At 45.2% G+C, this 19,992-nt stretch overlaps 6 protein-coding genes across 6 annotated transcripts; all 6 read left to right on the top strand.

Moving 5' to 3' along the window:
• The first annotated feature begins 156 nt into the window (after positions 1–156).
• Positions 157–1,869, top strand: BO94DRAFT_530164 (diacylglycerol/lipid kinase family protein). Its single transcript, XM_025610626.1, has one exon. The coding sequence runs from the start codon at positions 346–348 to the stop codon at positions 1,765–1,767; it is 1,422 nt and encodes a 473-aa protein (XP_025473566.1). The 5' UTR covers positions 157–345; the 3' UTR covers positions 1,768–1,869.
• A 538-nt stretch (positions 1,870–2,407) lies between these two features.
• On the top strand, positions 2,408–5,550 carry BO94DRAFT_552351 (lipase ROG1 family protein; the record flags this gene model as incomplete). Its single annotated transcript, XM_025613594.1, has 3 exons — positions 2,408–2,598; positions 2,684–3,529; positions 3,720–5,550. The coding sequence occupies 3 exons, from the start codon at positions 2,408–2,410 to the stop codon at positions 5,548–5,550; spliced, it is 2,868 nt and encodes a 955-aa protein (XP_025473565.1).
• Positions 5,551–5,666: 116 nt separating this feature from the next.
• On the top strand, positions 5,667–7,650 carry BO94DRAFT_481911 (protein HGH1). The gene is made up of 5 exons (XM_025608873.1): positions 5,667–6,151; positions 6,228–6,273; positions 6,353–6,456; positions 6,540–6,653; positions 6,721–7,650. The coding sequence occupies exons 1-5, from the start codon at positions 6,131–6,133 to the stop codon at positions 7,531–7,533; spliced, it is 1,098 nt and encodes a 365-aa protein (XP_025473564.1). The 5' UTR covers positions 5,667–6,130; the 3' UTR covers positions 7,534–7,650.
• A 2,639-nt stretch (positions 7,651–10,289) lies between these two features.
• Positions 10,290–12,134, top strand: BO94DRAFT_571035 (uncharacterized protein; the record flags this gene model as incomplete). The annotated part of the gene is made up of 6 exons (XM_025614852.1): positions 10,290–10,559; positions 10,969–11,067; positions 11,197–11,291; positions 11,340–11,449; positions 11,585–11,728; positions 11,782–12,134. 6 exons carry the CDS (start codon positions 10,290–10,292, stop codon positions 12,033–12,035), a joined length of 972 nt encoding a protein of 323 aa, XP_025473563.1. The 3' UTR covers positions 12,036–12,134.
• Positions 12,135–14,286: 2,152 nt separating this feature from the next.
• BO94DRAFT_20622 (uncharacterized protein) lies at positions 14,287–15,046 on the top strand. Its single transcript, XM_025606116.1, has one exon. The coding sequence runs from the start codon at positions 14,489–14,491 to the stop codon at positions 14,990–14,992; it is 504 nt and encodes a 167-aa protein (XP_025473562.1). The 5' UTR covers positions 14,287–14,488; the 3' UTR covers positions 14,993–15,046.
• A 1,105-nt stretch (positions 15,047–16,151) lies between these two features.
• Positions 16,152–17,880, top strand: BO94DRAFT_552348 (uncharacterized protein; the record flags this gene model as incomplete). Its single annotated transcript, XM_025613593.1, has 6 exons — positions 16,152–16,178; positions 17,152–17,341; positions 17,363–17,392; positions 17,429–17,490; positions 17,548–17,668; positions 17,714–17,880. 6 exons carry the CDS (start codon positions 16,152–16,154, stop codon positions 17,878–17,880), a joined length of 597 nt encoding a protein of 198 aa, XP_025473561.1.
• Positions 17,881–19,992: the final 2,112 nt, after the last annotated feature.

The following is a 19,992-nucleotide window of genomic DNA, read 5'->3' as shown; positions in this document are numbered from 1 at the left end:
CAAAATTCCTCCAATTGTAGGGTAATCTTCGTTCAGGAAGAACATAGCCGAGTACGTAATCAATTGAAACTCGACAGTACTTCATAGTGAATAGATACTTGGCGTCTACTCCCTTAGTATCATACATGCTAGCCTTAGCGGCTCCCGCTAATTTCTATCATGTCCTCAGCATGCTCCGCCAGAGAGGCTGATAATAAACCAACACTTGTGCAAAAAGTGCAGTACCTACATTGTCATCCCGCTTCTTTAACGTTTGATTCATCTGGGCTCTTTTTGCTTTTTCTTCCTCTTTAACACCTTTCATACCTTTCTGATAGTGAAGATCACTAGCAGCACCTGCCAAACATGGATTCCCCCGCTGTTTATACTACCGACGATGGGTGTATTGACTGTAACTCATGCTGCGATAGTCTCCGATTCAGATCCGACCAGCCTCAGAAAGAAATAATAGTTGATGTTCACAGCGTCATTTGCATAGTTCCCAAAGATAACTGCGGGGAAACAGTGTATTCCCTGCTATATCTCCGGAATGATGCGGAAGCAACCAACCTCAAAAGCGAGCCTCTGTTACTCGACAACATCTTGCTGGCCACAGTACCTAGACCGCTGTCGAATCTCTTGTGTGCCCAGTTGCCGCCTCATCTGTGTTCTTCCAGACTTGAAAGCGGGGGCCTTGATATTATTGTATCTACGACATCCGGAACGGGGACAGGAGTGACCTTCTGTAACAATATTCTACGCCCGCTGCTGTCACATCTCGGGATAAGTCAATATGAGATCCATGAGACTCAATCGACACAAACCATCACTGAACTATGCCATGCAAGGTTTATCCCTCGTGCTATGGAAAGACTTCCGCAGACCATCCTCCTCCTCTCAGGTGATGGAGGCCTGACCGACATAATTGACGCCTTCCACAGTACTATAGAGAGCCTGGCCGTCCCTCCAACCATTGCTCTCATCCCGACTGGAACAGGTAATGCTATGGCGAATTCGTTAGGGTTATTTGCGTATCCAACAACTGGACTGGTAGCTTTATTGCGCGGGACGCCAGCAAGCATACCTACGTTTTCTGCCGATTTCTCACCGGGGGCGCAATATATCGTTGACGAAGGCCGCCAAAAAGTCCCCATCTTTCGCAACTTAAAGAGTGATTACGAGCACCCCAGGGTTTACGGGGGGGTTGTTGCAAGTTGGGGTCTGCATGCTGCATTGGTTGCCGACAGTGATACTGCTGAATATCGCAAATTCGGGGCCGATAGGTTCAAGCTAGCTGCAAAAGAGATACTCTACCCCTCCGACGGTACAGAACCTCACAGGTTTAGAGGCGCTGTCACACTTTTTAAACGGGACAGCCACACTGAGAGCAAGCGTCAAGATCTCCTGGGGCGCAACGAGCACATGTATGTGCTAGCGAGTCTTGTCTCAAGTCTCGAAAAGGATTTCATGATTTCTCCGTTGTCAAGACCTTTGGATGGCCGTCTCTGGATGGTTCACTTTGGGCCAATGTCACCATCAAGTGTCATGGAAGTCATGACATCTGCATACCAAAAGGGCCAGCACGTAGGCGATGAAAACGTCTCCTACAACGATATCGAAGGATTCCGGATCGAACTTGGCGAGTTGAATGAGAGATGGAGGCGGATTTGTATAGATGGCAAGATCATCATCGTTGAAACTGGGGGTTGGGTGGAGGTACACAAAGATCCTAAAAGACTACTGAACATCCTTTTGCTACAGAATATTCCCAAACTAGGTTTGCAGTAACTGAAATATCATGCCATGAGATTACTAGGTTTAATGCAGTGGTTAGCAATCAGCAGTGTGTCCGATAAGCTAGGAAATCTATGATGTACGTTTTCCGAGGGACAAAAATTCAATAGCATTCTTAATAATGTGGCAGAGCGTAGATTAGCCTCAAGAGGCCATGTCCATGACTGTTGTCATGCCAGGGGTTCATCTAACAACAAACGCGCGGACAATCTTGAGTAAAGAGTAAAGAAGAGAAGTGAGGAGGAGTAGAGAACAAGCAATAGATGGAGAGGATCAGCCCAAACCGTCCTGGATTGATCAAACCTGTAGCGTAGCACTCCGTACGGAGCAGAGCGAAGAATATTGCGCTCCGTAAGAATGAAAGGCGGTCATGCTAGCGTCTGCCGCTATCGACGGAGCACTACTTTATATGCTCTTTCAGGGGATGATGACCGTGGAGTAACAGAGGTCTCGGGATACAAGGCAAGTACATTTTATACATCGATTTGCAACTCATCATTGACAGACTCTGAATAAACCATATGCAGAATTAATGAGGCTGTTCATAACAGTCACCGCCAGATTTTCTTTACTTGACCTTCCAAGGAAACCCGTCAGTCACTGTCTATGATGGGAATAACTATACTCAGATTCCATGTTCATATCTCCGCGAACATATACGGCGTCGCAAACACCAGATCAGGGACTACGCCTAGCCGCCAGTGAGAATCAACTGAGATACCAAACTCTTCAAGGGTGGCGTGCAGACTCGCCAGTTGCTAGCCGGACCCCTGAAATGCTACTGATCCATCAGGCTGGCAGTGTTCGCGTGGGTCAGGTTGTCAGGTCTGTAGTTCTCCCCCCCCTTCTTTGATACTGATTAGAAACCCCATCCTTAAGGCTATTCAAGCTGATCCGCGAATCCAATTAGATACACGTTGACATACACACCTGCGGCGGATAACATCCGCCCCTCGCCGGCTAAGCTATACGTCAAAGTCAGGAATACCTCTGCACTCCCCCTGCGGGCTGCATATCTCCATGGTCCATATAGTCTTTATGCATCATGCTATCCATCTACGTTTGATCCTAACCACAGCACCGGTCACCAAGGAACAGAGACAATCCCACAATATGAGCCGTACCTCAAGGCCGGAGGGACTTGGAATGCGATCCTGAATGTGCCGCAGAATGCTGATTTCAGCCAAGGGTCGTCAAACTCAGTTCAAACCGAGTATCATGAAAGTGCAACTTGGATCATCGAAGTGATATCCCAAGTCGTGTTTTCTAGCACAGCAACCGTCAACTTTGAACTTCTCGTTGGTCGCGATGAAAACTCGATAGAATCACCTTGTACCAGTAGCTTGTTTATTACTGGCCTCTCCAAAGCTGCCCAGCTACGTGATCACTGGTCATCCAAGACAAGAGGCAAGCAGGTGCTTGCTACCAAAGGTGTCTACTCTCGGTCTATCACTTTACTAATAGATGATACTGCTAGTCTTTGGAATACACCTCATCTTCCATCATCGGCCTCTTCTCACGAGGGGATGATGGAGGTTGAGCGGGGCCCATCAAGTGAGCAACAAAAAACCGAATGTCAAAAAAAAATCCACCTTGTTGTGTTGACCCATGGACTTCACAGCAATTTGGGAGCAGATATGCTTTACCTGAAGGAAAGTATTGATGCCGCAGTCAAGGTAGCTAAGGATAGGATTAAGAACGACAGCAACAGCCACGATGGCCAGCATAGTCCTGAGGGGTCGCGTGCAACTGAAAGGTAAGTAAAGCGTTGTTTTATGTAAATTCTGCAGCTTTTTGCGCAACTCTTTCCCCGCCTGGTTCTAGAACTAGTCGTGATGCCGTCTTTATCTTTTGTTCTATTCTCTCTGTTTTGCCGTTATTATCGTAGTCCCCTTCGTTTTCCATTGTTGTATCATTGACGGTCTCGCTAGGCTATACCCACATAGGCATAGTGCTAATATAGTTGATAGTAGGGGGCATTTGGAAGACTCCGATGACGAGCAAGTCATAGTAAGGGGCTTCCATGGAAACGCAACTCGTACGGAACGTGGAATACAGTACCTTGGCAAGCGTCTCGCAAAATATGTCCTGCAAATGACATGTCCGGAACAGCCTTTCGTGTCCCCGAAAGGTACAGGCAAGACATCCGGGCCATTCTCACCGTGGAAACGAGCAACGGAAGAGTCCTCCAAACCTGGTGATATCTACGCAGAACAGCCAATATGTGGGAACGGTGCCTATCAGGTCACCAGCATCAGTTTTATCGGTCATTCACTCGGGGGTCTCGTTCAAACGTACGCCATAGCATATATCCAAAAACACTTCCCTGATTTTTTTGAGAAAACCAGGCCGGTCAACTTCATAGCCCTGGCGACCCCGTTCCTTGGCCTCAGCAACGAGAACCCTATGTATGTTCGCTTTGCCCTAGATCTAGGACTTGTCGGTCGGACCGGCCAGGACTTAGGGCTTAGCTGGACAGCACCCAGAATGCGAAGTGGCTGGGAAACCATAATAGGAGGGAGAGGGTATCCCTCAAACTCCCAAGGACATCCAGATGCTAGATCTAAGCCTCTACTGAGGGTTCTTCCTTGCGGACCTGCTCATGAGGTTCTCTCAAAATTCCAGCACCGCACAATTTACTCTAACGTGGTCAATGATGGGATCGTACCTCTGCGGACATCGTGTTTACTCTTTCTTGATTGGAAAGGTCTCGACCGCGTGGAGAAAGCTAGGAGGGAGAATGGCATCGTTGGCACAATGGCCGAGTGGGGCTGGGCAGAATTGACGGGAGCTAATTCGAAGTCTCCAAGGACCCAACTGGCGAGTGAGTTAGAACTGACAGATGTTGGTGGCGAGAGCAGCAATGCGCATGGGACTCGGTCAAAGACAAATGCCCCTTCCCAACAAGATGTTGCAGTCGCTGCTGGTGTTAATAGCTGTTCAATTGATAAGCGATCTCTTGAGCCTCGTCGATATCCTGCTTGTGTCAAAGGCGATGCAAATTTCAGACGGAAGGAGGACTTGTCTCAATTTACACAAATGAGCCCGTTGTCCAAGATATTTTCAATTTGGCGACCGAGGGAGGCAGCTAAGACAAATCTTGGAAATAAACATGCGAGAATATACAAGCGCAGCCAAACCATTGACACGCTTCAGGACGATATGGCAGGATCTTCGACCAGTCCTCACGTTCGCGAATCGCCCGTTGGTAATCAATTCCATGATTATGGGCCTCATACGCCTCCCCAAACCACGCTCTTCGAATCAGCTAGTGACCTCCTTATGCCGCCTCTTCCCCCCGTGGATTTTATCATTGACCCTACCTCGAGACCAAGAACCATATTTCACGACCGCATCTATAATCCTGAGGACATGCCGCCCCCATTGGCTCCTAAACGGCGTGCATTGACATTGGGGTCTCTCCAACACAAAGCCTCGAATACACGGCCTGCCTCGAGAGCGGAGTCCCACGGAAAGCCACTGCCTGCCAATGAAATGGAAAATGGCCTCAAACTTGAGGAAAAAATTGCCAGGGCTTATCACCGTGACTTATCGTGGCGCAAGGTTCTTGTTCGCCTTGAGCCAGATGCCCACAATAACATCATTGTACGGCGGATGTTCACAAATGCATATGGATGGCCAGTGATGAAACACCTCGTCGATACTCACTTCGGGCATGCATCAATAGTCCGGTCCAATAGCGCATTTGATCGAGGCATTGAAGAGCCAAGTCCGTCTGTAGCGGAAACTGATGGTTATCTCTGGGTCGGTAAGTGATGGGGCTACATCGCATACATATGTACATAAAGACAGATACCTAGCACAATTACCTACATACATGGTGATATCCATTTAGGATAGATCTACACTCGATAGATTTGAGAGTTTATGACCTTTGATAACAGCCAATACCTAATAAACTGGGTGAATTGGCTCATCGGAAGCCTGCAGACATCCCTGATTTAGGTGCTCACCCCTAAGGCAGGCGCGATCTCTCTGGTGAGTATTTTTTTGCTGTCTCCATCAGTGGATTACTTTCCATCCAGATTCCTGGGTCACTATCTACCATGGCACCACCCGATTCTGTCAGAATCATAGGATCTCTTTTGTAGAATGGTTCCTCACAAGTACCATGCTCTAACCGGGATACTGACCTGACCAGGTACTTAGAGCCTCATGCGCGTGTGCCGCACAAACCAGATGATACCAAATCGAGTGGGCGGTACCGAAATCCTGACGGTCTGAGTCGTCGACCCCACCAACCGGCGGGGAAAGAAGACGACGAAAAGGAAGGAGGAGCGCGCATTGCGATTGCTCCTCTTGCTCGGCTCTTAACTGGAACCTAGTATCCCTCAATATGCCGACTGAGCTAGAAGAGGTAGGTAGAAACGGGTCTTCGACCAGAAAATTGGGTTCCTGGACGGAGACTGATATGTTCACTCTTCCTTAATCAGCTTGTTGAATTCCTACACCATGGGAATACGCCGATCAGACAAATCGGTAAGCTGCAGTACCACTTGCCTCCCTCCTTCTCTTGTCCCTCGCTTCCTCCTGCCGTTCTAAAGGCCGACTTATCTAGCATGCGAAAATTTGGTTGGCTTTTCAGTCTCCCAGCCGGAGCTTTTCAAACGCCACCAGCTCCTACCAGTGCGCGATCTGAAGCTCTTGGTCCGCGATTACACAGTCAGTGCCCAACTATTTCGACTGTACTATAACAATGATACCACCCAGGGCTAGTTGCTGATACTTTATGGGTGCGACAAAAGCCTATTGCCAAAAATGCTATAACGATACTTATCAACCTCTCGGCCGATGAGGAAGTGTTGGCTTCTCTTGCCGAGGACGATACTTTCATTGAAACGCTTTTGGCACAATTGACGGTGAGTTATCAAGTTGATGTTACTATTCATCGCGAAGCAGACAATATTCTAACACACGAGCCCGTAGAACATCAAAGAGCCAAATGCAGATGATGTCGCCATGCTATTTGCCAACCTCGCAAAATCAGACAAGATGGAGAGGTTGCTCACATTGAAGCGGAAGATTCCAGAGGCAGTGTCTAACTCTGTTAATGCGATCGATCAGCTGATGGACTGTTTTGTTAAAGGAGCCCAAGGCGCCCTTAACAAGAATGCCAATTTTGATTATTTGTCCTACTTGTTTGCCGACCTCTCGAAATTTGAGGAAGGGCGGGCCTATTTCACTTCTAAACAGGCCTACGACGATGTCGTTCCTGTAACGAAACTAACCGTGTTCACAGAGCACACGAGCGCAATCCGGAGAAAGGGAGTTGCATCGACTATTAAGAACGTTGCATTTGACTTGCCCTTCCATCCCAAGCTCTTTTCTGAAGATGACGCCAATATTCTTCCTTATATATTGTTGCCGATCATGGGTCCTGAGGAATTCGCTGAGGAGGAAGCCATGGAAATGCTTCCAGATCTCCAGCTGCTACCCCCCGACAAACAAAGAGATAGCGACACTAGCATCATTGTAACACATCTCGAGACCCTGCTGCTGCTGACCACAACACGCGAAGGGCGGGATAAAATGAGGGCCATCAAAGTATACCCTATAGTTCGAGAGTGCCATCTTCATGTTGATGATGAGGATGTTCGTGAAGCTTGTGATAGGTTAGTTCAGGTTTTGATGCGGGACGAAGAAGGCGAAGAAAAATCCTATCAGAACCAGATCGAAGGGAAGAGCAACATCGACTTTACTTCGCAGGACGATGATCAAAACATCGAGGAGCTATTTTGAAAAACTGCATGTGGATGGTGTATGTGTGTCAGAGGGAATCGGAAGTTGGTACCAATAGAAGACGCTACTAGTCATTATATACTCGGTACATTAGATTGCCAATCTTATACTCCAATTCTCCCGGTTTTATTTGTAATTGCTATTGCTATTATTAACTGGAAGCTCTGCAGGTCAGATAGGTCTTTACAGCAGGGTTAAGCTGGCCAAGTCATAGTTTCTTTCCTTCCCTGGATTACATTTTCTTCATCTGAATGTTGCGGGCAGGCCGACCCGTGAGTGTTCTAAGCCATCTGTTCATTTGTGAAGATTGCCGAGGGAGACTGACTGACCTCTCGCGGCTCACCCAAATGCTTGGAATGGGATGGGCAGAATAGGTAATTCAACTATCAACTGGGGGCTTCATGTGGTTTTGAACAAGTGCTTCTGATACGTCAGACCTAATTAAGCTTCGCCAGCTACTGTTTCATTAAAATCAAAACTTGTTAATGTATCTGTTGTTCCACCTAGCAATCCCTTTGTGAGAACGGTAATGTAAAAGTGAAATATTTCAGTATTGTATAGTACTATATGTGTAGTGAACTTTTGATTGTATTGTACGCTGGTTTCTGAACTAAGAGGTTTTAGCTTGCTAGGAGTCCTTGGTACCTTGGTCTCTCTCCAGTGCCAGGATATCCCGGCAGGTTTCATCTATTCATTCTTTTTAATTACACAGTACCTACCAGTACCCTTCCAAATGCCGCGGTACTTCATATGATGGTTCCTGCATGATTTGATAATCAGAATGTGTGCTTAGCTTTGAAAAAAATATGAGCACCATAACCGTCAAAAAGAAACACTTTCCAGGGGTTTGGGACATTTGATGCATATCCTCAAGTAAATTTCCTGTAGATGCTCACAGGCAAGTCATTTTCTGCCTCTGGTAGTATAAATCCATTACAAAGACTTCTAGAGCACTTGAGTTCAACAGCATTGAGACCTAATCTATACCCCCACTCTCCAGGGGTCTTTCTAGAGGGATTTCTAAGCAATATCAACTAGTAAAGCACGCTGAATCTCCTTCATCTGTGGTTCGTTGCAAAAGAAGCATGGTAGAAGAATCTGGATCGTCAGCAGGGTCAGATTGTCGATTTCTATTTACGGTTCTGTGAGTGCAGGAATGTGAACAGCTAGAGATGCTGATGTTAAAAATATCGGCGTTTCTGAATGAGGTGCCTGTGGACCAAGACCTAATATAGATTGAATCCATGAACATTACCTTGACATGGAATATTCATGACGAGCTGCTGTCTTGAGATTATATGTTGGACTAGGTAACACCACAATAAACAAAATAACATTCAAGATCTGGTATAGCCAAGATCATGAAACATAGATAGAAATGACCAGCAGATCCACATGTATAGGGTGTTGATGATCAAGATTACTCAGTAATAACACTTGAATAATACCAGGTTCAAGCGCTCCAGGCCATGGCTCAATCAACCATTCACTCCCGGGTCCTTTTGCTCAGATCTTCTTGCCTACCTTCAGTCTTCAGCCTTCATCGAAAGACTTGCCCAATAATGGAACCATCAGTGGAGGAGATGACAAGGCACAGTAACAATACCAAGTATGATGAACACTTGAAACCAGATATCTTAAACTAGATAGTTGACTTATGATGGCTGACATGACATGACGCCACCTCTGTCCGTGAGGATGATCCGCTTACATAAGGGAGCCATATTAGGGTCACACCCCTCCTGTCTATTTCAGGAATAGCTTCAGATTATATTATTATATCCACTTGAGATATATCTTTAACTTTCTTTTTCCATCTACAACTGTCTATCTAGGATATTTAGGGTGCTCAGAATAGTTAGTATTACTAGAAACTTTTTTTAGATTTTAATCAGAGGCTGAACAATCAGGGGTTATTATATACAATTCAATATGTAGAGTTTTATATTTAGTCACATAGTCACGTAACTCATCGCTAGATTAGTACTAGTTTTTATACTGATATAGTATTCTATTGGATGGGATGGATGTTATAGTCATACACAGTATAGGATTAGGGTAATAAAACATATAAATTACTACTAATCCGTAATTTTGTTTAGGCCGAAGGGGTGTGACCATTGCGCCTAATTACTCGGATGGGCTCCAAACACTAATATTCCAGACCTGGCATCTTGCCTTTTTAGTGATCTTTATTATTCTCTTGTTTTACAAGTGAAAGATTATAGTAGAGACTAGAGTAGACCCTTATACTTAAATATCTCTCTATTCTCTCTTTATTCTTGATACTCTACATTCTATACTTTAAACTAGAAGACGGCAGATGTGCTGCCCAAAACGGCCGCAATCGACGCCGTTTTTGGCCGTCAATCTGCCACGCCTTCCGCCACTCCCCCGTGCACTTTTATGTCCACGCACCGCTAAGCACTGATCGCCAACCCATCCAAACCTCATTTGTCCGCAGCGCAGTATACCTCCAGGCACACTCTTCTTCTGAGGCCGGCCAATACTAACTTCCCATACACGTCGCTACGGTCTCCAAAATGCGCCAAAAATGGCGCCCTCTCAACGGTACTATTATAAGCGGTGGCCGCTCGCTTGTGCACCCTTTTGCCCTTCCATTACTACATACACCCGAGTCTCTGATTCCTCTACTAGTTTCCCCAAGCCGCGGCCAAGCATTCAATGCCACAGAGACCTGAAGCAGGAGGGCTACCACAAAAAGTATTTTGCTGTTGACTGTATTATATCGTACCATGGCTCGCCGACAACCAAAGACAGTCGACCCATTATCCGACAACAGCGACTCTTCCGAAAGAGAGCACACCGAAGATGGTCAATATGATACGGACCTGACAGAGCCTGAAGACAAGGGCTCACAAGACAGAGATGTCAGCAATGCGGCACTTCTCTTTGCGGATAATGAGCATCCACCGGAGTACTATATCCAGCAACTTGCAAACTTCGATGAGACGGACTACACAACGGAGGACTATGGAAAGGATACGACTGCCCTACTCAATCGGGTAGAAGAGAAGTAGTCACAGTATGGCTTATCCTTCCAATCACTTATACATGTTTGCCTGACTCTGGTCGCCATAGATTCTGCACCTTTCTTCGGAAAGACCCCCGAGAGGAATTCACACGCCTGTCAATTTCAATCATATATACCTTCCTGGACTGGATCCTCAATCTATGGCGTGGAAAGGACGGGAGGCGGCTTCCAGGTATAAAGTGTAAGAGCTTACTCAACATCTTTTGGAAGGTGTTTCGCCTGGTGTATGAAAGAGAAATTTTGAACAAGATTACAAAATAAATGAACTGCCAGATGCGACGTGTATGTTTAAACGAACCTTTCCCAGAAGTACAGAGCTACAATACAGACGATTCTTTGTTGTTCTATACTAGGCCTGGAGCTGATACTATGATGTTTAGGTGATTCGACAGCTGGCCAAGAAACACAAACTGTCCACCAAGGGGCGCGACAAGCCTCTGATGGATGTCGAGGACTTGGCCAAAGTTGTAGAGACCATGGTCAGTATGACAAAGAAGAAGTTTGGCCATGGTTGTTACTGTATTGAACTGACACTCTTCCTGCAGCTTGCTGGCCTAACAACCAACCGTTCTTAGACCATTCTGAATTTACGGTATTGATATATTCAGGTTAGCTTGCTACGTGACCCTCAAGGCGGGCCTTATTGTATTATTATTGAGTTTACTTTTGAGTTCACCAAAGAATGGCTCGGTGTGAAGGATGTGTAACTTTGCAGTCGCTCTTCTATATTTGCGTCTGACCTATTCTTTAGTAATATATACATTCTATCTGAGATTATCTTTGATCCTTCTCTCGTTCTCAGCCCTTATGTTTTCTTACTGGGCTTGATCTTTGCGGACCGTGTCTTTGACTGTGTTGAAGGTGAGGAAGTCCTTGTTTCCGCAAGCCAGATCCCATAGTTTTGTATCTGTGATGAATGCAACAGGCTCCCGCTGCGAATCGATCTGGCACTGGATGATGTTTTTATATTCCGAATGTCAGAACGGATTTTATAAGGGATCTCTATATCCCCTGATAAGCCGCTTTCCTACGTGATGATTGAACCTTGGGTTAAGAAGATAGGGGTGATTATCGGCTTTCTGCAAGTCACGCGCCTGTATAGCTTGAGATATGGTGCCGGGACAGTATTAGATAGCAGCGGTACGTTACTCCAGCATATTGGCCTTTGATTCACATTAACTAATATGTTTTAGGATCTGTAAGTGATTCACTGCGTAACCTTATTATGCATTATGCTGACATCTGCACCTTTTTGTGCTATTATCTCAGTAGAAGGATTAATAAAAACCTTCCTGCCATCATTCGCGGTCTTAATCCTGAAGACGATATCATGCGTGCTGCATGCTGGATGAGCCGGTCTATTGATCCGAACCGCCTTCAGGAATTGATTACTGTACAATCATCCTCTGTTAATCAAGATCCTGAAATCGCTGACCTGATTTGCTGATGTGACAAGCTTAGTCGCTAAATGGGGCGCCCATTGTCCAATCATTATGGGACAGAGTAATATGCAATGTATAAGAAGCTGAACTAAGAGATCGCGGGTGCCAGGCAGCGAGTATGGAATGCATTGTTTACTCAGATTCAAGCAAAGTATGACCGCGAGTAATTGATGCTTGAAATCAGATGTCAGCTCTCTGAGTTCAACCTGGCTGAGGAAGAAAAGCCTCTCAAGTGTTCGGAAGCCGTACCACTGCCTCAGAAGTGACTGATTGAGAGTCTGCTTACTCTATCTCGCCCGACACTCGAGGAGGAAGTGGCTAGATGGATAGAAGTAATTGATGCTGTAGCTGTTTACGCTCTTTTTGAAGAAGGTGATACCTGCCGTCTTTTGTGCGATAAGCGTCCTCTTACAGAGCCTGCTGCCACTGGACTAGATGACGGTGTCAAAGGAGAGGTGGAGTGGACCCGGCCTTCTTTCCCGGTGAATGACAGACTGGTATCTGTGATTTAATCGGTAATGAAGGACAAGCCCTCTGAGAAGGGTATTAAGAGGCCTCTCTTCTGTTTTATCTGTTTTGGTCAGCAGGATTTGGATATTGTAAAGCGAATGTACAAATTTTCTAGCCATGGAGACGTTACCAAGCACATCAAGTGAAAGCATCTTCGTCAAATCTCCACGTAATCTGAGATAAGGTGTAATGTCTGCGACGAGATCTTCTCGTGTAAAATGTATCTTCAGCGGCACGCATTTGATATGCATTCAACTGTGACATAGCCTCTGCAATGACTGCCGGAATCATAGTGAGTAAGTGGTGATGAGATTCGTCACGATACTTGGATGTTCTTTACCAATAGACGTTCGGCAGTTTCACTTTGTAGACCAGATTCTTTATAATCAACAAATAGCCAGTCTGGCTCTAACCCTCTTATCAGGTACTAGCCTCAGGGTCTTTCCTTCTACCACCTGGCAGACACTCAGCTAGACTGACTGTATAGAAGGTAGCTTTCATTGGCTGCGGGGTCGCCTCCTGCTGAGGGTGGGTCGAAGCGGCCAATAAGCTGCGGCCTATCCTGGCACTCACAATACCAAAAATTGCCGCCCCGACACCGGCTCAGCGACAATCACAGACTTCATCACATGTTGAGTTGCTTCAGCTTTTCTGACACCGAAGCTCGTTGCTAATTAGAAGGCGCAGTTCCGTACGCGGAATATTCTACAGGATGACGTCGGTGAACTCTCGTCAGAATCGTGATAAACCCCATATTTCGCTAGTTGCAGTGGTGCCAGTCTAGATAGGTGAACAATTGGGACTTGTTTGTAGACCAAATGTGCGGGAATCCAGGCGAGGTTGTTCGGGTCGTTGGATGGCTATTGTGGTGAAAAAGTACGCGTTTTGGGGTCACGGGATGCGTGACGCGTGAGTGAGCCGAAGCAGGTGGGCCTTATCTGAGATGTTGGGGTCCGTTAAATGATTCCTCATAAGCACTGAGGTTCGCTGCGGTTGACAAAAGTCATATCCCCGCAGGCGTGCTCTGCATCCGGAACCCGCACCGCAGTACTCGCGATTAGTCTGTGCTCTAGACGCTCACAAAGTCCTCATCTCAGGAGCCGCCCGGATCGTCACCCGAAAAATCACTTTCACCGACACTTTGGTCAGCTGATACGTTACAAGCGGCGAAAGAAGCCACCGGATGGCGACAGACTCGTGGACACCGCGGCAGGATGAAAGAAGTGATGACCGCAACGTGGCAGACAAACCCACACGGGCGTGCAGTGTATGAACTGACGCCGATCCCAACGAGGGAGGTCTTGAGAATACACCGAAGTCTCCCGCGCCCCCTAAGCACAGTAATTGTACAAATGCGGATAGGGAAAATCGGGCTCCGACACTACCTATATCAACGCGGGGTGCCGGATATGCAGGACGGAGACTGCCGCTGCGGGAGGGCTACCCAGACTGTACGGCACGTTCTCCTCGCCTGCCCACTCTTCAAGAACCTACGCGAACAGTATCTAGCGAGACCGGGAGGAAGATTGGAAGGACGAGGAGACGTGAAAACAATACTGAATACGCCCGGGCTGGCAATACGGGCGGCCAAATTCATGCTACGAACAGGGCTCCTAGGGCAATTTGGAGCCGTACAGCAGGATGAACTAGATGAGGCAGAGCACTGAGGTCAACGGGTATATAGATGGAGAAGGGGACTTGGGGTGCCCTGGGCGAATGCCCCTTATTAATTAATTAATTTATTTATTTATTAATTCCTCAGGCTTTGCGCGGCCGAAGGCTGCATATAGCCTCCTAGCAAGTATGTACTGAACCTAAACTACCATAGCCTCCCTTCTGATTTTTTTTTTTTTTTGAACCGCTGTCTCTTATATTATTTCGCTTTCCAGTCTTCCAGTGCTCTCCACGAACCGGAGAACCTCTCGGACCACGGAGAGGTTGGGTTTCCATGACTTCGCTCCATCAATCGGCCGGCCATCCGCGCCGAACGCTCTACTTCTTCCCCCTAGTGCATACGAGATATCTCAGTATCTCGACCCCATCGCCGTTCTCATCGCCTGCCGGTAGGAGACCCATTTCGGACATTGAAAGAGAAAGTGCTCAACTGTCTCCCCTTCACTCCCGTCGTCCCCACACCCGCACGCATTGCTCTCGAGGTGGCCAGCCCTCTGGAGGAAGCGATTCAGCCGGACGTGCCCCGTTCGCAATTGGATTAACAGCACCGCCTGGGGCCTTGATAGGTTGTCGTAAAGGAGTTTCGTGTGCTCTCCGGGAAGGGCGGCATCGATGTTTCGCGTCCTCTGACCCACGCGTGTGGACTCGAACTCTTCCTTCGCCTGCTTGTCCAGCCTCTCGCACACTCGCTGCCACGTCGCGGGGGCCATTTGTCGCGGCGTATATTGTAGTGGGCGAATGCCCCGTGGAGCCAAGCCCTCGATTTAGGCAGACATAAGAGATAACGTAATCCACAAGCGAACCGGCCACACAAGCGAACCGGCCACCTCCCCTACATACGTCCGAATCAAGCACTTTTATAGACCCGAAAATTGTATTTTTATATAAAAATCAATTACGTACACGATTAGGACATTGCAATCGCTTATGTCCTAGATTATGACAATCACTGCAGCGTGGTGGCGCCCGTACGAGCCTTGAAGAGGTTGCCAGCCTGGTTTCGTCCGGTATAGATTCTGGCACTTGACGCGTGGATTCTTCTTGTTGGACGCGTTGTATCTCTTCCTGAGCTTCCTGGATGGTAAATCCATTCGTACGCTCAATTTGACGTCGAGAACGGGTCCGCTTTTGATAAGATTTCTCATTGGCAGCGCGTAATTCATGATTCTCTTGAGCCAGGATTATACTGCCATTCAAGGCTATTTCAAAGCCTTTAAACACCTGTTCCAGTGCCTTGTCTGTTGGACTTGGTGGACTTTGCGTACGCTGCCGAAGAAGACGTTTGATCGTGGACACTGACTTTTGTAACTGACGGGTGTTATAAGGCGTTTTAGGATCAGATGTAGATGAGCGTGTGGGAGGTGGTGTCGGCGTACGAAGCTTAATATTAAGCTTACTGAGCACTCGTTCTGGATCCAAAGGGACTAATCCAGCTGCTGCAAAGCCACTTTGAATATTTTCAGGTGTATATATCTCCATACGAGCAAGCGGGAAGGCCTCAAGGAAGTCAAGCTTGTCAATATGATTATACCCGAGCCGGGCCTTGCCCTCAATCAGGCGCCCGTACGCTCGTTTTAAAGGTGAGAAGCATCCAACATCCAGCGGTTGTAAGAGATGAGATAAATGCGGAGACATACAAATAGAAATAATATTATTCTTGCTGCAAAGCTCATCAAAACAAGGCATCAAATAGCTGCCATGTCCATCCAAGATTAGTAAACAATATCTGCCAGTCGTACGGCCATTTGTAGCTGGAATAAAGAACTTCTCTAGCCATTAAAATATGATTTCATCTGTTGTCCATCCATTATTACTAACTTCAATCCGCTAATCAGGTGGTAATGATGTGCCCTCATACCATCCTTGTATATAAACCTTTCCTTTAAAGATAATACAGGGCGGGAGTGCCCAGCCTGTACAATTGACACATTCAATCGATGTCACCCATTCTCGATTCCCTGGTTGTACGAGCAAGGGCTTGCCAGTCATTTCTGTTCTAATAACTACTTTGGCAGTAGATATTAGACCTATTACAAAGCCTGTCTCATCAAAATTATAGATATCTTCTGTTTGGATCTCATGCTGCATAATCATCACTCATACGCGTGTAAACCATTCATTTATGGTCTTCAGATCTTCGCATTTTGCTCGTTGATGATTATAGCGTTGAGCATATCTGGTTTTGAGCTCTGTACGTCGCTTGACAAAGTTATATACCCAGTTTTTGCCAACAACTGGGGCTGGAATCTCTCCGCGTTTGGACAAGATAAGATCAGCAATTTCTCGTACGTGTCGGGGCCGGGGCGCTGCTCCGCGTGAATCTAGAGATAGGATCCACTGGACAATTGATTCTTCTTCGAATGTAGTCAATTTCTGGAAATTAGGTTGGGTTTCCGTACGAGATTTAATCCCGTGTAGTCGTTCTTGCAGGGTAGTCCTCGGGATATTATAAACACGAGCAGCTTCACGAATTGAATGTATTTGATTATTTTGAATAGCAGATATTGCAAGCAGGATTTGACCTTCAGGATAAGTAGATTTTGAGCGTTTTTGAAGCTTTTTTGGAGGCATGATGGTGGTTTAAAGATAAGTTAAAAAAGCAGACGCGTACAAAACGCGTGGGTGGCCGGTCCGCTTGTGTGGCCGGTTCGCTTGTGGATTACGTTATAAATAGGTATTACTAACCACCCCTACCGTCATAAGCAGTGGGGTGGTTCCCGCATAGCCATCAACTATGATAGGCTAGGACAGCGAATGAAAAGACCGAGACCGAGACCGAGCTGATACGTTACGGCGACCTCTCCGCATGCCCGCCTAGATAAGCGTCAATCGAAATCAACTAACACTTTTTGATAAACAGACATCAAGCAAATGGACAACAGCAGCCCGCCAGACTACAAAGCGCTCTTTTTGAGAGCCGAGGAGGAAAAGAAATAGGCTGAGGAGGAACGCCAGCGGGAAGCAGAGCTTAGGAAACAAGCAGAGGAACGCCAACGGCAAGCAGAAGAACACCAGCGGCTAGCAGAGCAGGAAAGGGACCAGGGAAGAGAAAAAACACGACAAACAACCTTTGCTGAGCTTATTCATTTCTGTCACGTCTACTTTTCTCGATCTCTGCGAGCTGAAAGTCTGTCTCATTCTATAACAGGGAAGATACCAGCGCCTACTGGGAAACGCTGTCCGCTGCAGCTTCCGCACTAGACTAACTATGCAGCCGAGCAGCAAAAGGTCTATCACTCTGTTTGCGCCTATCTTATATTATCCAGTCAGCCTGCTGTATGTTTATTCTCGCCTCACCTTACACTAGAGGACTTGAGATAATAATTTAGCAAGAGGGTAATAAACAGTGAGCAGGATTTAGAGAGCTACAAGCAGTTCAGTGTGGAGGATTATATTTATAATATCATCATAAAGCTCTATAAGATACCTGCTGCTCGAGAAGAATTTTGCTTAGGTGATGTAATTTAGTTCGACAACCATACTAACGCCCTCGATGTAGTTGATGCCGACCAGTCGCAGACAGATAAATCGTCAAGTTCCGGATGTTTCCGACCAGATCAATATTGTATATACTGTATTGATAATAATAATAATATAATTATCATAATAGTTGAGTATAAGCCGCCTCATAAACTATCTGTAAAGAATCTTCAAGCAGGTTTATAACCAATACAGTTCTGGAATGAGATGGTCAGACCAGACTCTGTTTCCATAGAGAGACCTGAAAAATTAAGATATAATACAGTCTGATTAACCCGCTCGGCTGTGATTTAGGAGTATTATATCATACTTCAGAAAAGGCTCAAGTACTTATATTTAATTAATAAATTTATAATTATTTTACTACAGATCTTTTATAAGAATCTGGGTATCTTATATTATTATCTTTATAAACCTAATATAAAAGTTAATCTGGATAATAAACTAAATTCTTTATAACAGCTGTTAACAGCTATTACTTGGATATTATACCTATATCTTATAAGTTTCTACTTATAATATTATGATTAAAAGTAGCAGAATATTATAAAGAAGCTGCCAGAATAGAAAATAAGTTTTAATTATACAAATTTCTAGATACTGGAATCAGAATTATAATAAAACCTGTCTAGCTTAGAATATACAGTATTAGAGTATATAAGCTCTAAACTTACTATATTAGAATATATATTGTCTTTATCATCTGTTCCATTCTTTGCTGACGCCTGTTAAATACCTATCTGGTCTTGAGTTAGCTGTGTATTACCGAATTTAACTTTATGTAATGATTCTGATTTTAATACAGATCAAGCTTTAGAAGAAAGAAAGTATGATTTCAGTCAGGTTTCATCATCTTTTTTGTCTCTATCTGCTCAATGATTAATATGTCTGGCGGGATCTTGATATATTTAGTGGACAAGGTTAGTAGTATATTATATAGTTTTATATCTAGAAATATCTACATAGCCTGTAACATAGTAGTCAGTTGGATGATAATTATCTAAATATTATGCTTTACTAATAAGAAGGAAACAGTAGCTAACACCCCATTAATGTTAAAACACTGATTAAGTAACTCAAGTAGTAACTAGATGAAAATATCGACTGAAACTGTATATCTCTGAGAGATTGTAATGTATTAAGAGTCCTATTTAAAGTCACCTGTGTGATATATGGATATACTATGGTCAGTAAAAAAATGATTTTTTGATGGTAGGAGGAGGTCAAACATGAGGAAGTTATATACCGTATACTTAACCAAGTATAGGTGTCTACTGTTCCTGTTTTCCTGGGGCTAATCAATTTGGCCAAATCCTATTTTGTACATGGAGCTGGCGAGATCTGCCACATGCTTATCATGGCTTGGGGGGGTGATCCTATACCTGAGATTGAGTGTGATAAGAGGATATGTGAGATTGCGAGATCTGAGAAGGAGATTCCTTCTCTGGAAATCTTGTATCGGGATCTCCGGCTAACCAATATTCTATGGAATGTTGAGCTGGGATGGGCCCTGATCATTGACTTTCACTATGCGGAACTAAATTATTAATTGATGAAAAGGTGGGTAGAGTCACGTGGGAAGTATCCCTATAAAGGAGAATTGTATAGGTGAAAATGATTTTGTATTGTCTAAAATTTAATGTTAATTTCCTTGAATCTTTTTCTTTACTTTTGAAGGTTATTATTGAATGAATAGTAAAGGAAGAGCAGGCGACGTTAGTAATGTAATATCTTTTATGAAGATTTTATAATCTCTTTTTTTCTTTTCTTCTGGTTCTATTATTTAGCATATATAAACATCTTGAGCATAATTACAGTGATTTAAAATCCCAATATGATGTTTATTTGTAGGTAGTATGTTAATGGTGATTTGCTAGCAGATGCTGTTAAAATTAATTCCTGTTTCTTATGTCTGTCTGGTCACAAGTGTCGAACCCAGATAATAAAGACTGTTGGCTTTATAAGTGGACACCATGTGTATCAGATGTCAATAGAAGGATATTGAGACCTTAGGAGCCGAACCTTGTTCCGGAGAAATCTGATGAGGAGCGCATACTGCATCCGGCTGGTATAAAAGCAAGACTTGTCTTTGCATCATGTATCACTTTGGCCTATCATCACTCATGGAGGAACGAGTGTATCATGAACTTTACTTTTATTGAATTGATTACTGCATAATAAGGTGAAATTCCTGGTATCATATCCTGGGTTTCTTACAACTCAGGCAATATATCGGAACTATCCTGGGACATTGGGACCCCTGGGCGTTAGTTGGCCAAGAGAGCAATGTATCACGCG

The sequence above is a fragment of the Aspergillus sclerotioniger genome (assembly GCF_003184525.1).
Source record: "Aspergillus sclerotioniger CBS 115572 chromosome Unknown BO94scaffold_1, whole genome shotgun sequence".
NCBI lineage: Eukaryota > Fungi > Ascomycota > Eurotiomycetes > Eurotiales > Aspergillaceae > Aspergillus > Aspergillus sclerotioniger.
Note: the sequence above shows the minus strand (reverse complement) of the source record. Positions and strands in the feature narration are given on the sequence as shown.

Coding starts and splice junctions, on each gene's coding strand:
- BO94DRAFT_530164 (XM_025610626.1), top strand. CDS start 346: ATGGATTCCCCCGCTGTTTATACTACCGACGATGGGTGTATTGACTGT.
- BO94DRAFT_481911 (XM_025608873.1), top strand. CDS start 6,131: ATGCCGACTGAGCTAGAAGAG. Junction 6,152..6,227: donor TGCCGACTGAGCTAGAAGAG/GTAGGTAGAAAC, acceptor TTCCTTAATCAG/CTTGTTGAATTCCTACACCA. Junction 6,654..6,720: donor CGCTTTTGGCACAATTGACG/GTGAGTTATCAA, acceptor ACGAGCCCGTAG/AACATCAAAGAGCCAAATGC.
- BO94DRAFT_20622 (XM_025606116.1), top strand. CDS start 14,489: ATGACTTCGCTCCATCAATCGGCCGGCCATCCGCGCCGAACGCTCTAC.